The sequence below is a fragment of the Topomyia yanbarensis genome, chromosome 2 (assembly GCF_030247195.1).
Source record: "Topomyia yanbarensis strain Yona2022 chromosome 2, ASM3024719v1, whole genome shotgun sequence".
In the NCBI taxonomy this organism is placed as follows: Eukaryota; Metazoa; Arthropoda; class Insecta; order Diptera; family Culicidae; genus Topomyia; species Topomyia yanbarensis.
In genome coordinates this window covers 214,056,207-214,071,836 of record NC_080671.1, presented here as the reverse complement: position 1 = coordinate 214,071,836, position 15,630 = coordinate 214,056,207, and the positions used below count along the sequence as shown (strand labels likewise).

General features: G+C 34.6%; 1 protein-coding gene across 18 annotated transcripts in view; it reads right to left on the bottom strand.

The window, feature by feature from the left end:
* The window catches only part of LOC131682870 (lysosomal-associated transmembrane protein 4B), an 897,979-nt gene that overhangs the window by 638,124 nt on the left and 244,225 nt on the right, over positions 1-15,630 (bottom strand). For 17 of the 18 annotated variants that reach the window (XR_009304217.1, XR_009304218.1, XR_009304220.1 and 14 more), the window contains one exon: positions 3,919-4,055. Coding sequence is in view for 15 of the 18 variants with exons in the window: in XM_058964649.1 (XP_058820632.1) it covers positions 3,919-4,029 (111 nt within the window). In the remaining 3 variants the exon portion in view is untranslated. Of the gene's footprint in view, positions 1-3,918; positions 4,077-15,630 lie in introns of all 18 variants that reach the window. The other variant, XM_058964648.1, reaches the window with a different exon arrangement.

The following is a 15,630-nucleotide window of genomic DNA, read 5'->3' as shown; positions in this document are numbered from 1 at the left end:
AAACATTGTTTCGGAAAGTGAAGAAGTTTTATCTTGTTTCGGAAAGTGTAACCATTTCTTGTGTAGAGCAATCGTACCCTCTTCAGATTTTATTCTAACGCCGGGAAATGCTCATTGTGTTGTGAAAAATTATCTGGTCAATTTATTGCAGAATGTGAATATAATACGTGTTAAGTTCAACGGAAGCGGCTAAATTTAAAAGATACTCCGACAGCGCTGTATTCACCATCTTACTTAATTCAGATAAGTATTAGAAATAACATGTATATGGAGGAAACAGTTTTGTGTTTCACACAACCTCTTGAATCTGATTAGTACCAAATGGCGGATATAATATTCTCTTTCAAAAAAAAATCAAATCCAAACTATTGCGCTGGACAAAATTTATTCAGTAATACGGTTATATTTATTAGATACAGCATATATTATATTCAGTATATACGCGACAGTTTTTATTTTCATGTATATGAATAAGTTCATGTTCACAATATGCTAACTAATCTTAATTTTTTTATTTATTTACCTAATTCACCATTTTATGAAATTGCATGACCTGTTCTAATCAAATTATTGAGGTGTGTTCATTTACATTCAGTATTGTTCATATTAATGCTTTTTCTTTTACTGGGTAATAATATACATGTGGATTACACACATTAAATTCACCATACTCAATATTGTCACAGAGGCTATATTTTTAATTTTAATTGTGATTTATTCATTTCATGTAATATATGTTTTATATATTTATTATTCGTATATGTTTGATGCATTTTATTAATTTTTCCTATCGTATCTTTTTTATTAGTAACATTTTATTTCAGCAGCACGTGCGTTCATGTCATATTCATTTCATGTCAAAATATTTTTTTCATCATGAAATATGTTTATTATATATATATATATATATATATATATATATATATATATATATATATATATATATATATATATATATATATATATATATATATATATATATATATATATATATATATATATATATATATATATATATATATATATATATATATATATATATATATATATATATATATATATATATATATATATATATATATATATATATATATATACCATATTTGTTTCATTTAGTTTACTTCTGACTTATTTTATACGTATTAAAATAATTATTTTTGACCGGCGATATATTTTTTAATCTATTGTTATATGGCATTCGTTTTGAGTTAGTATGTGCATTATATACATTGTCTTAAGAACATTTCAGCTATATTAACTAGCAGAATACGAGCGCCGGAAAGAAGAGATCGTAGGACCCGCTTCGATTATAGAGTGCGGAAGTTGGATATAGATTTCAGGCGTTAAGATAGGACGAGGGTTTAATCCTTCTTTTATTGAACATGATATTTGCAATATGTATGTAATTTTTTTATTATATTCATAAATTACATTCCATTTCTTCTAAGTATCTCATTACTTTTTACTTTCATTATCTGTACTATATTCATTACATTCGTTTTTTGCCTTTTTCATTATATTTAATTATTTCATTATTTGGGTCGGCAGGGTGCACCAGGGCATCATACGAACTGTGTCTTGGATTAGGGTACGTGGATTGATAATGATGTCTATACTGACTTCCTAATTCTTCGGAATGACATAGTTATTGTAGATATTCGTATCTGCGGCACGGTAAGTTTGACGCGGTCTTCTCACACAAACCATCAGGCAGTGCCGACTGGATTTTATGGTTGGAAGGAGATTCTTTGTCCCTGTGAAGTGCGCATAAGAACTTCTGCTTATGCATGCAACCCTTTTTGGCCCTTCGTACAGCGATAAATTGAAAGTCGTTTGCTAGCAACATTTGGCTTTACTGTTAAAAGCAACTGCAGCCACTGGCGTAGCCCTTGCACTGATGGTAGGTTCACTACATCATCACATCATGTAAAAAGAATAAGAATCAGTGAAGCACTGGACACGTGATATTTCAATGAAACCGTCTTTTCCTAGAAACTTTAAAGTCAGCTAACGAAATTTCCATGCACAAGCCCTCACCACATACACAAGCTTCTCGTAACTAAGTACTCATTTCCTGTCGGGCCTGGGAGACCAAGTTGCTTTATTCATGGTTGGACTTTTTTGATATTTTTTCCGAGATACTACATTTCCAAGTTTCGTGAAATTGTTAGTCAATCCTATTGAATGAACATCTTGATCTACGTATTTTCTCTTCGGAGCGCCCCTGGAGACGTATTTCTCAACTAATTGAATATTCATTGGCTGTAAATTGTAGAACCAACTAAGAACAAACAAGAGCAAGTATGGCGCTATATATTGAGGCGGACAAAATATTCGACTACAACTGCAATTAGTCAAAATCCCATAAGCTACGGAATTCCTTATGACCTTATGTCATAAGCTACGGGATTCCTGATTACCGATGCTTCGATAAGAAATCTTGCTACAACGAATACCGACATAAACGATTTCGTGCAGTAGGGGACCTGACTGTATATCGCATCAATTAATTTACCAATAGAGTAAGGTGGGGTAAAAGTGCGCGTGGGGCAAAAGTGCGCATAGGACTTTTAGAGTTGCCAGGTTCTACCACACAAGCGCTAGAACCTGGCAACTCTGTATGGATTTAGTATATCATTAAGTCAACTAATCGCACATATAAGCATGCAAGGTTTGAATATGGGGGCTTGAAATTAAGGGGGAAGGACCATTTTTCGCTGCTTTGGTGTAATTTTTCGAATTTTGGGAATCATAAATTGGCTGTTTGAATAAATCAGAATCTATAAAACTACAGTACCCTAAAATTCTTCAACATATGGTTTGTTGCGAGATATATTTGATTTGATGAAAAAAATTCAGTAATTTTCGTAACAATTTAATAAGTTAAAAAACTAACGGTGGGGTGAAAGTGCGCATAGAATATCCGTCCCAATAAAAAAACGCGAATGAAGCTTTTTATATAAAAGTTAAACTAATTCTTCCGTGATTTAAAGAAGGGACCATCATCCTCAATAACGGCGAGCTCACCGGTCAAATTACGACTGATATGAGCGGTTTTAGAACAAAAGCATCAGCATAACTAGTTCCAAGGGAAAATATAGAGTGCCGAAAGCTCAGAGTAATTAAAAAAGAAACAAAAAACTATGAATATGTAAATAAAGATATATTTCCAATATAAATAGCATATTCGCAAGAATTTTTGTAGTGATCCACCCAACTATGACAAATAATTATGTTACGAGGGGTGACAGTTTGATCATGAACGACATTATCTAAAAGATGAAACATCCAAGTTTTTTCAACATAATGGAAAACTGAACAACATCAACCGAGGCAGAGGGAAGGGTACTTTTTAGTTATGAAGGAAGAGTAAGAGGGGATGGATATCCTAAAATTGATTAGTTTAATTTATGGGCGGTAATAAATCGGCTATTCAATCAGTGCGCACTTTTGCCCGTGCTATGCGCACTCTTGCCCCGACCATGGGGCAAAAGTGCGCATTTGAGTATTCATGAGAAAATAATTATTTGGGGAGTGGGCGTAGCGTAGTTGGTAAATCAAATGCCTTGTATGCAGCGCACCTGGGTTCGAGTCCCGACCCCGCATATAGGATTAGAAATTTTTCATAAAAGATTTTTCTAACCCGAAGAGGCGAATGACCTTAAGGTTAAAACCTCTATAATCGAAATAAAAAAAATTAAAAAAAAATATTTCTCGGATTACAAGCAAAGCCAAGAGATATCCACTATTATGTTTTGAAGATGTGTGATGAGAGTATTAATTTGTAATCATGCCGATTTTCTAGTGCTTTTCCACCAATAGTTATTTTATGAAAACTGTTAGGTGCGCACTTTTGCCCCACCTTACTCTACTATTTTTCTTTATGTGTATATGTATAACAATCAAATCATAACTTACCAAATGCCACACTCCATATATAATCGTTGCTGTGCGAACATGAAGTCCAAAACAGCAGGTCCATTCTTTGCTTCTTATTGACGGTCCCATTTTAAGACGGATCCTGAACATGATTTATTGACGATAATACATTCAACCTGCAAAAAATCAAACAATACCTAGACATAAGTTCAATATGATTAACTTCATGAATACTTAATGCGATATTATTTATATGTCCAGAAACAAAGCTTTGCTGCACAATTCTGATAGCTTTTCTCAAATACCCTCCTGCACTACTAAATGTCAAACTATCGAGTACAGGAGAGAGGGTAACGGTGGAACAGCAGGAACCATGAAACATTCGCAATAAAACCATAATGCATTAATTGCATCGTCTTATTCCCTCACATTTCATGATTTTGTATTCTTTACACGTATTGATATAGTTTGGAAAACTTCTGATACCTCTACATCTTTTAGTGAATATTTGTTTGTTTAGTAATAGCCAGAGTAAATTTGCAATAAGAAACATTGTTTCATTTATGAGTTTATCAAATACATTTATAGCAAATTTTATGCTCATCATTTGCCTCGAACGAAGTTTTTTTCTAACTGGGTTCAGTGTAACTTCACTATTTTCATAAATAGACCCATTGGGTGACTATGAAACGATGACTTAGGGTTTTGTTTTGGTAATCTATCTTAAAATGTGGCATTAGTGGTTGCGAATTAGATCACAAAATTTAAATAATCTTGATATTTTCTCGAAAGCCATTACGAGAAACTCGTGAACTGGTTATGATTCCGAGCATATAAGAGGAATTCCATGAAGATCCGTCCCAAAATGTTCAAAATTGTGACCGACCATCTTAGATTCCCATGAAATTTTACACGTTTCACCGACATGAAAGACTAAACATTTTCCACAGTCTGTAAGATTATTTTGATTCAAGAACAATTTTTTGAAAGGGCGTAGACATTTATACGTGCAAAATTGTTTTGTTGGATTATTGTATTTTAAACAGCAAGATTATCTGAGAACGAGTTATAGTGAATGAATACTTCTATACGAAAAAAAATATACACTGAAAAAAATGTGTCATTTTTCACAAAAACAAAAATTTGTGTTAAAAATTTAAATTTCAAAAAAACCCAAGTTTTTCTAAAGATAACTTTATACATGTTTTCAAATTTCATACTATTTGTCATGCAAAACTGTAATTATGCTGTCGTAACCGACAGCATAAATCATTAAAGTGACTTTACGCTTGTCCGGACATACCGCAGACTCAGGTGATTCGCATTTAATGCCAAAAGATCCTGATAAGTAGCCGGAAAACTCTAAGCTTGCTCATATGACCCTATTCCACGCTTTTCTAAACTTTCTCGCTTCAAATCCTTGCTCTTCCTTGAGTACTAGTACTACTATGGCTCTTAATATTGAAAAATATTTCACACCTTCCAGTCCCTTGCTAATTAAATGTCGTTACAATATAAAAAAGGAAATAGATTGACTCATTCTAAGTCGGTAACAAAAAAAGGATTTTTTATATACAGGCTGGGTGATGCCCGTTGCGAGTAAGATTTTTTCTTGTAGTACTTTTCACTGTCTTTCTCATAGAATCCAAATGTCTTCCACATATTTCTACATCTCTTAGTAATTGACGTTCGAAATGGCGGCATTTTCAACCCACTTTATTTAATAACTCTTAAGCTTTTAAATAAAAAATGTTGACGTCTTCGACAAATATCTGTAATTAATTTCAACAACTTCATAGAACATTTGATCAATTAAAAATTTCTTAAAAAAAAGTTATGACGAAAAAATGATTTTTTGGGTGCCTCCCACAAACAACATGCTTTATTTCAACACCATTACGTTTTGGAGAGTTTGTAAGTTCAACAAGTTTTCTCGCAGTAGAATTTTCTGGAACTTTGTCGTTGACATCATGCCTCTATCTCAAAAGTTAGTGGAAATAAATTTTCTATCTCACTTTTAGGTGAATTAATCACAATTCATTATACATCAAAAGAATGGGGCTTCCATTCTGAAAATGTGTTTCTTACACACCAAATAGCTAAAATCAACTCCTAGAGCATCATTAATTAAACGCAAGTTTTGGTACCATTGCGACCACTGTGCACCGGTTTCCTATAGCAAATGCAAGCAATCCGTTTGACGGTATGTTTATCTTGTGACAATCATACACCTGTTCATTCGGATTCTAACCACAGGCCACTCAATTTGTTCTCACTATATTTTTGAATGATTACTCTTCGAAATCAACAAGGTTAAGGTTCGTTTGACGGATCTTACGGTACACGGCTCACATAAACTAGCCTTGCTATTCCGCGAATGTCAGTTTTCTGTGACGTCAGAGAAATCGTTGAAATAAATAAACGGTTTTCCTGAAAGCTGCGATTTGACGATATCTCAGCTCTTACGCTGGAAAATAATAATATCCAACGAATTATTCACGTAAATTATGCTATAATTGAAATACAAACAGTGCATAATCAGTGGATCTACATCATTATTATCGAAAATAGGGAATTTACCTGCATACCACAGGAACCATAGGGGGAACCAGACCAATTTCGACCTAGTAAGGGTTTATGAACTATAGAAATGGAACGTGCCAACCGATTCACAAATCAATATTTTTTCCTGAAAGCCTGACCGATTGCGCACTTTTTGTTTCTAAGACGACTTTTTTCCGATTGTTTTAACGTATTGTGTATAAACGGTTCAGCCCAAAAGTACATGGCAGGTCCGAATTACCCAAACCTTGTTCCAATTCGGTCGGTTTTTGCAATAGAAATTAATTTATATTTTGGCCTAAGTGAAATGAAGGTTCACTTTGATGTATAAAACATTGTAGTAAATATATAATAAAAAGTAAGAGCTGGGCCAAATAACCTAAAAATAGATTATGAGCGAGATTACCTAAAAATAGATTATAACGTTGAAATCAGCCAAGATTTGGGGTCCAATATAAGGGCCCCCACCACTTTAGGTTATTCGATCAAAGTGTTTAAACTCCGCGTTTCATTGGAAGAAATAGTTCTCTGTATGAATAGTACATAGAAACTTTATAATTATGCACCAGTTTTTGTTGCTTCCGTACAGTACATCAGTGGAAGTGCCAAATTTGAATAAACTTAGGGTTGTTAATTTTTGAAGTTTTTTTCAATTCCTCTACACTAGCATGAGCATGCTGACCGTACATTTCGAAGATGCTGCAATGTGATTGGCCAGAATAAGCGAAATTGCATAGCGAATCATCGAATGGGCTTCAATATTTTCTATTCCTCTACAAAAAAGAAAACACACTCGGTCTGGTTGGTCAATGAATGAAAATGAAATAAATTTCAGAGGAAAAAGAATAAAGGCTGGACAACTTCTAAATGATGAATAAATTCATAAATGAAACAAAAGCATGAAAAAATATATAGTAAATGCCTAAAATTAAAAAAAAAAGTTCTTATCCCTCTGCTGCCCAACTCCAGCTTTTGGCTAGTTTTGGGAAATTCGTTGTAGAACATTGAAAATACGATTGTATTTTGTCAATATTGTCAAAACCACTTCGTAACATTCCTTTCTGTTGAATGTGTAAAACGAGAAAAAACTATTTCATGTAGGATAGTGTAATTTAGATAATAAATTATCACACTATTTGATTTGTTTGCGAAAATGAAAAAAAATATTGATAAGTTGCTAGCTGATACTAGTTAAACGAGGCTCTGAAATTTTGTTGTGAACTAACAGGAAATTACTCTCAACCCGCCAAACGGTGTTGGGAACTAAATTGGTATCTTTCGTAAAGTAGCAAGTTGTTTCTCGGGGTTTTCTTTACAGAAGCAATCTACAATAGCTTCTTCAAGCAAAAAAATTGCAGAGTTAAAAAAATGAAGGAGTGAAAAAATATTGGTTAAAGTACAATAGTTAAGAAATCAGTCAAAAACGTAGCAATATCAAAAATAGAAAGCCCCATTTAAAATCGGAAGCATTAAAATAATGGAATAATTGAACATTTTTGAAATGAATAAAATAATAAAATAGCAAATTCAGCAAAAGATGAACACATAATATATATGAAAATTAATAATAGAGAAAAACCACAAAAAATACTAAAAAAGACATGAAACTAGAAAGACTATTTGAAAAAAATTAAAGAATGAAAATTAAAAAAAATAACAAAAAACGACAAATGTTAGAAAAAAAACAATAAAAAACGAAGGTCAAAACCCAAAAAAGTAAACAAAGTTTAATATGAAAGCATGTTGATAAAAACTTCATGAAACGAGAATAAAAAAAATGATTAATAGCGGTAAAATGTAGTTAGTGAATCGATTGCCTTGAGCGCAGCTCACCTGGGTTGGATTCCAACTCTGTACATAGGGTCAGAGATTTATCTAAATAGATTATGTTAACTCAAATAAGAGGCGAATTACTCTAAAAATAAAACCTCTATAATCGAAACAAAAAAATGTTTAAAAGGATAAATACTAGATTATTTTTAAATTTTGAAACAAACAAATGGAAAACGTGAAAAATAGAGAAACTTAAGTTCATAGCGAAGACAGAAATTAAAGGAAAAAGGAAGAAACCGAAATAAGGACATTCTGAGAAAATCTAAAAGCACAATTAAAGAAAAAAGATGGGTGAGTAATGTCAGAGACATTACACTTTAGGCTGTTTATACAAATGCTACAATTTTGATTATCTTCTGACAGGTTGTATTTAAACCAGCTATTTCTAATGGAAATACCGAAATATTGGTGCACGTACATCGGAATCTAAAACATTCGACATATTTATCCTCATATGGAAACCCTGAAAAGAGCATTTAATGAAAGTGAAACAATTAATTTTGGCAACAGTAGAGAATCGGATATAGTTGTACCGTTATTTGCTTTAGAAATACCGTAATAACTTATTTTAATGAAACCTTTCAGGAATTAGTGAAAATTGCAGCATTTGTATTAACCGCGTAAAGTGCACTTCATTACGGTAATGTTTCTAACATTACCTACACATATTTCTAATCTAAAACAGAAAAAGTGTTCTGAAAACCTAATAAATGCATAACCTAAGTTGATTTAAAGCTACATTTTTGTGAAATCCCGACAGAAAACAAAATTACTTGTTTGTCCAACGAGCTTTCCGTCCCGTTGTTGTGGTGAGTTATGCCCCCTTGTTGTGGTAAAGTTTACTCTCCGACAATCTGACATGACACTCTATTTTTAGATTTGGCAAGAGATTATTAGAGAGTTGACGTAAAACTTGGTAACTCGGACTGTCAAACGGACATTTATATTTGATTGTAAGAGCTACAAAATTTTTCCTGAACACTAATAATCAACAAAACTGTCATGCATTTTTTAGAGTTCCTACATTAAAAGTCTGATCAAGAGAAAATTAACAGCCATAGCTTCAAGAAATGTGGTTCAAAAAAGTTGGACTAAACTTGAAATTGTTGAAGCGCGCAATAATGTTAGAAATATATGTTTGTTGAACAGTTGATAATTATCTAATATTTTGTAAAGATATGTGACAAAATGTCGGGGAATATGCTAAATTCAGAGTAAAAGACATATACTGCATTATTTTTTAAGAAAAATCTTTGCAATCTGATAGTAAATCGTATCATTCTCGAACAACGAAAATGGAATGGGTTAACAATCAATGTGTTTGAAAAATGTTTTTTTTCGATTTTCCTTTCATGAAGCCAACCGGAGCACAAAGTTAAGCAATACCACTAGGCTTTCTACTTCAAACGTTAATATGAGATGCTCATTTGAATACGAAAAACTTCTGTTCGTACATTAGTGTTCTTTTATGAGAGAAACTTTACGTAATGATGTGTGACTCGTTATACGGATGGAGCTACTGTTCCGACATAATTTAGTATAAATTATTTGCCAAAAATTTTAACTGAAATCGTTCTAGTTGTCATGTCGGTTTGTCGGTGGTTTACCCCCACACAAGTGCGTTTTGCCCTGACCATTTTCCAAAGTGTAATTTGTAATGAATTTGAAACATTGCATATTTTACATGCTTTTGAATATTTTGCAAAGCGTTATGATTGCGATTACAGGAGAAAATGTTGATTGAATGATATTTATTAAATTCTCCTAATTAATGGTCTATAGCTAAGCTAATATCCTATTTGCATTTTACCCCATCTTTATCTAAATAATAACATGCTCAAACCTTAACCAAGCAGGTTTCTTAGAGTGAAATTTTCGCAATAATCCTGCAATTGTCACGTATGATAATCGACAACGAATGCAGTAGCAGGACATCACTTTTAATGGAGCTTTTCACTTGTTGAGCCGCGATACTTGCAAACAAAATAAGTAAAATGCACATTGCGTCATCTAGTCGCACATATACTAAGTTAGTCTTAAGGGGGTCTTCTACTCTCACGGTTTCAAAAAATCGATTTTTTCTTTGTTTATTTTCACTCTATATGTATCTAAGAATACGGAGGATCGTAGCAATCGTCGACGCAAGATGTGCAAATTTTTCGCTGTCAATTGTATCGGGATTACGTTCTGTGAAAAATTTAAAAAATAGTGAATCAAAATGTTAATGTTTCTAAAGTATGAGTGAATTTGATTAATTTTGCTGCGGTTTTAATACGAGAATAAATTAAAATTCGGGTCAGGCGCGCAGAAAGTGCTGTAGTACCGAATCCGCAAAATATGTTAAAGTTGGCGGACAAAAAGGACCTGGATGTTGTAAATTCCCATTCAGAGGAACAAACTTGTTTTATGGTTTCCGGTTTCTATATTCCTACAATAGTGGAGTCAAATGTCAAATCCGATCAACAAAGATGTTGATCGGAAGTATGAGCTCGCCCCACAACGACCATCGGCAGCAGAGGCGACACTCATCATACGTCCTGATCATCGCTGCCCGGAACTAAATATCTATCCATGTGTGAATGTCAGTTTCATTCTGCTCCAGTAGATTTTCTGTCAGTGTTACCCCGGAAGAGTTGGATGTCGCATTTATATCCGGTGAGCTCGTTCTGATTATTTTGACCTAATCTGCTAGTTTGCATATCAATAATATTTATTCATTGAGTTGTTTTTTTATTTATTTATATTTATAGCGTAGATACCGTCATTAACGTTGCGTGATCTGCATTATTAGATTGGCTGTTCTAGATTGAAGCTGAGTCCTCCGTATGTCATTTGTCTATCTATGGCGTTCCGGTCCAGCGCGAGAAATATCATTGCTTCATTCGAGAGGGTTTCGAAGGAATTTTCCTAGTTTCAATGCTGTCAACAAGTCCTGTGCTCGAGTGGGGCGATACGGACAGTTTTTTTGGCGAAGATTTGGTGTCCTTATTCGGGTTCATTGGCTGATATGAGAGCTGCTTTGTATTTGTATCTTGGCAGTTTTGCTTCAGTGTAAAGCAATATCTATAAAGGATATCGAGGTTTCTGTTTTCACGATCCTGTATTGCTTGTCGCTTGATGATGTATCTAATTGCGCTAGACTCTTTGTGTTTTATGTTTCATTTCAGGGAGCGAGTAAAGGCGCTATAACCTAGGCGCATTAGCCAGGACAGGTCTAAATACCTCTGTCCCATCCCAGGAAGGAAGACCAAAGGAGTGACATTAACCCTCTTAGCAAAATCACTCCCACCGATTTATCAAACCCACATCAAATTGAAACGGTTGTGTACGGTTGTCCACGTTTCTTCCTTATTCAAGGTTCAAAATAATCCGTTGATTAAATTATTCATTAAATGAATAATGTGATTGCCGTATAATTTTGAATCATCTTTATTTTGTACGCTGCACAGTTGGCCTGGCCGCTTTAATGCTTGTGTCATATTCAATATGTGCCACAAACATTAATAATGACAAGAAAAATTATGGGCGAACGTCTGCAATTTTCCAGGATCCCTACATGTATTGGCTGTGTTTGTGTAGACTAGACTAGACTAGACTCTATATGTATCTAAGAATACGCTACAAAAAGGATTTGGTGAAAATCATATTCCTTGGCATGTTTCTGGGAACCGAAAGGTCGCCGCCGGCCGTTTCTGAGATACTAAGTGCGGCGGCACCACGATGGAGCTTGTCTATGGAAAAATCATTGTTTAAAAAATTCACTTGCTTTTTGGGACGATATTATCGTACGGAAAAAAGAATGCGTATGACATGTTGAAGAGCGTATGGGAACGAGATTACGAAAACTGAAGAAAGAAATCAAAGGTATCTGTGGGAAAGGACAGTGAAAGTTGAGAGATAAATCAATCGGCCAGCTAACAAAATTTTATGGGCAAGCGATTCGGAGAAACTCAAATTCTTTAGAACATATGCGAAATGCAATCTGGGCTTGGGGAATTACATTGGGGCCTGAAGCTGAAAAATGTGCTACTCGACTCGACAGTGAACGTATAACTCGTTCTGAAGGCAAAGTGGGTGTCGCGGCAAAACAGGCACGAATTCAACAGAGAGAGAGCAAAATGTGCAAAGCCATTTTCATGATTAGGAAGGTGAGCTCTGCGGACCCGGTATAATAGATTATCTAGTAAGGTACTACAATCGAGTTATACACCGTACTTTATCTTTAAACGCGTTTTCCCGAAAGTAGTATTTTTTAAGCGGTCAAGTAAGACTTTTCATAGAAGTACTGGTCCGATTTCAATAATTTTTTCTCCAACTTTTCAGAAAATATACCGCTATGTTTGGTCGAGAGGGATTTGCAAAATGTCAATTTATTCCATTTTTTATTTATATTTTTATTTACAAATTATAAAATAAAAGAAATCCCTCTCGTCTAACCATAGCCAACGAGACTATGGCTATAAAAATATGAGTTTTCTGATTACAGATTACCCAATTTGCCAAAACTTTACTTAAGCGGGACTCAAGCAGTTTCAACATCGATGTCATCAATGAAATTTGAAGGTCGCGAGAGATTTTTCTTTTCGTCCTCAAATGTAAAATTGAAAAGTCAAAACATGTATCTTCAAAATAAAAAACCTGTTTTAATCCACCTAGCGGTGCCTTTCTCAATCATGAACACGTGAATGTTTGCGTTGTTTATATTCATTAAAAGCTTTCAAATGAATATATTACATTTTATTATTATACATGACATGACAAATATACAAGAAAAAAAATCACTATTCAAGTTCTAAAATTTTGTAAAAGAAAAAACAGCTACATTAATATTAAATTGAAAAACCTGTTTTAATCCACCTAGCGGTGCAATTGTGCCTTTCTCAATCATGAACACGTGAATGTTTGCGTTGTTTATATTCATTAAAAGCTTTCAAATGAATATATTACATTTTATTATTATACATGACATGACAAATATACAAGAAAAAAAATCACTATTCAAGTTCTAAAATTTTGTAATAGAAAAAACAGCTACATTAATATTAAATTGAAAAACCTGTTTTAATCCACCTAGAGGTGCAATTGTGCCTTTCTCATTTCTCCAAACTATGATTTAATAGCTGGTTCGTACAATATAACTTTATGGAAATGTCTTTCATTCTTATTACAATTGGTAAGTATATATAAGGGCACCTTTTTGCATTCATCGCGGTATCGGTTTGAATCGGAGTTTTCTATGTGATCGACCTCCACAACCCGTAACTCCGGTGCTGGAAGTCGGATGGAGATGGAATTTAATATCAGTTTCTGGGGACGCAACACCTTTCATTTGAGACTAAGTTGAGCAAATCTAGCCATTTTCGAGAAACCAATATAACCGTTATTCTGACTTTGGATGCTTCCGGATCCGTCGATGGTGGCCAGTGTGGCCAAAGAGACTTTGAATGACTGTTGGGGACCTAGATCTACAAATTCAACAGTTGTGTTTACATTTTGGAAAAAAAATCACCTTTTTACATTCATCGCAGAATTCGTTAGAATCGGGATTTGCTGCGTGATCGTACGTATCACCCTGTAATTCAGGAACCAGAACTCGGATCCACACAAAATTCAACAGCAGCTGATGGACCTTTCATTTAAAATTAAGTTTGTCAAAATCGGTTCAGAAAATTCCGAGAAACCGATTTGGAAAAATCAACAAATTTTGTTTTGTAACCATACTCTTCAACTCGTAATTCGGAACAAGATGTCGGTTGAAAATGAAATTCAATAGCAACCTATGGGAATATTATACCTTTCATTTGAATCTTAGTTTGTAAAAATCGGTTCAGCCATCTCCGAGTAACCGATGTGGACATTTTGTTAACAAATCCGCACATACACACACATACATACACACATACACATACACATATACATACACACAGATATTTTGCGATTTCGTCGAACTGAGTCGAATGTTACATGAGACTCGGCCCTCCGGGCCTCGGTTAGAAAGTCGGTTTTTGGAGCAATTGCATAACCTTTCTATATGAGAAAGGCACAAGAATAATATTTAATTAGCCTAATCAGCATGAGTTCAATGTTATCTTCATGTGATTATATTTTGAAATATAGGGGGAATGGGTTTGAAAGTGGAGGGAATGGGGGGTTAATAGAGTGGGAGTGGAGGATGCGTCAGAAATCCTTCATCTTATTTCGGTATACGGGGTGGATGAAGGAAATGCGGGCGTGAGGGTGGTCCAAGGGGAGCGGAATGATGAAGGAGGGAGGTGTAAGGGCAAGCCGGTGGGGGGGGGGGTCTAGGGGCAGCGACGCAATACTCAACTGCATATTTTGCCTTCCATTTGAGACTTGGTTTGAGAAAATCAGTTCAGTCATCACCGAAGAACCGATGTGACTTTAATTGTAGAATATGCCCGGAATTCCGGACTTCCGGAATCGTCGATAGTGGACAATATATTCAAAGAATGTTTGATTAGCAATCAGTTATCTAGATCTGCGATTAGAAGTAATTTGGTGACCATTTCAATAGTTTTTAGCCTCTGACGTATTACGATTGTACCGATTTATATGGGAAATTCCAGTGTATCCTTACTAACACCCCTGTAACTCCGGAAGCAAGAGTCAGAACCGAATGAAATTCAGCAGAAGTCAATGGCATTACTGTATCTTTCATTTGAAATTAAGTTCGTAAAAATCGGTAGAGAATTCGTTGTGGAATGGGTGTGATATTAGCTTAGGAACTTGGCGGGTTACCCGGGGGCGTTATGAACTGTCATAGGTGGCCAATGTGGTCAAAGCTGCTTTGATTGATCATTAGTGATCCAGACCCGCAAACTAGAGTAATGTTACATCAATTTTAATATGTTTTCCATCATTTGAACATTATGGTGGTACCAGTTTATATGGGAATTTGCTGTGTGACCGAACTCTTCAACCCGTAACTCCGGAACCGGAAGTCGGATCAACTAAAAATTCAATAGCAGCTTATGGGAGCGTTATACCTTTCAGATGAAACTAAGTTTGCGAAAATCGGTTCAGCCATCTCTGAGAAAATTGTGTGAGTTTAAATGACACACACACATACACACACACATACATACATACACACACACACAGACATTTGCCGATCTCGACGAACTGAATCGAATGGTGTATGATACTCGGCCCTCCGGGCCTCGGTTAAAAAGTCGATTTTTACAGTGATTGCATAGCCTTTCTTTATATGAGAAAGGCAAAAAGGTGCGAAAACGGCAGTCTCAAAAAGTCGATTTTCATAAAAAAAATTTTTTCGAGATAACATAAAATCTCGACGTTTCATGCATTTTAAAGATGTTTGGCATCAAAAACACG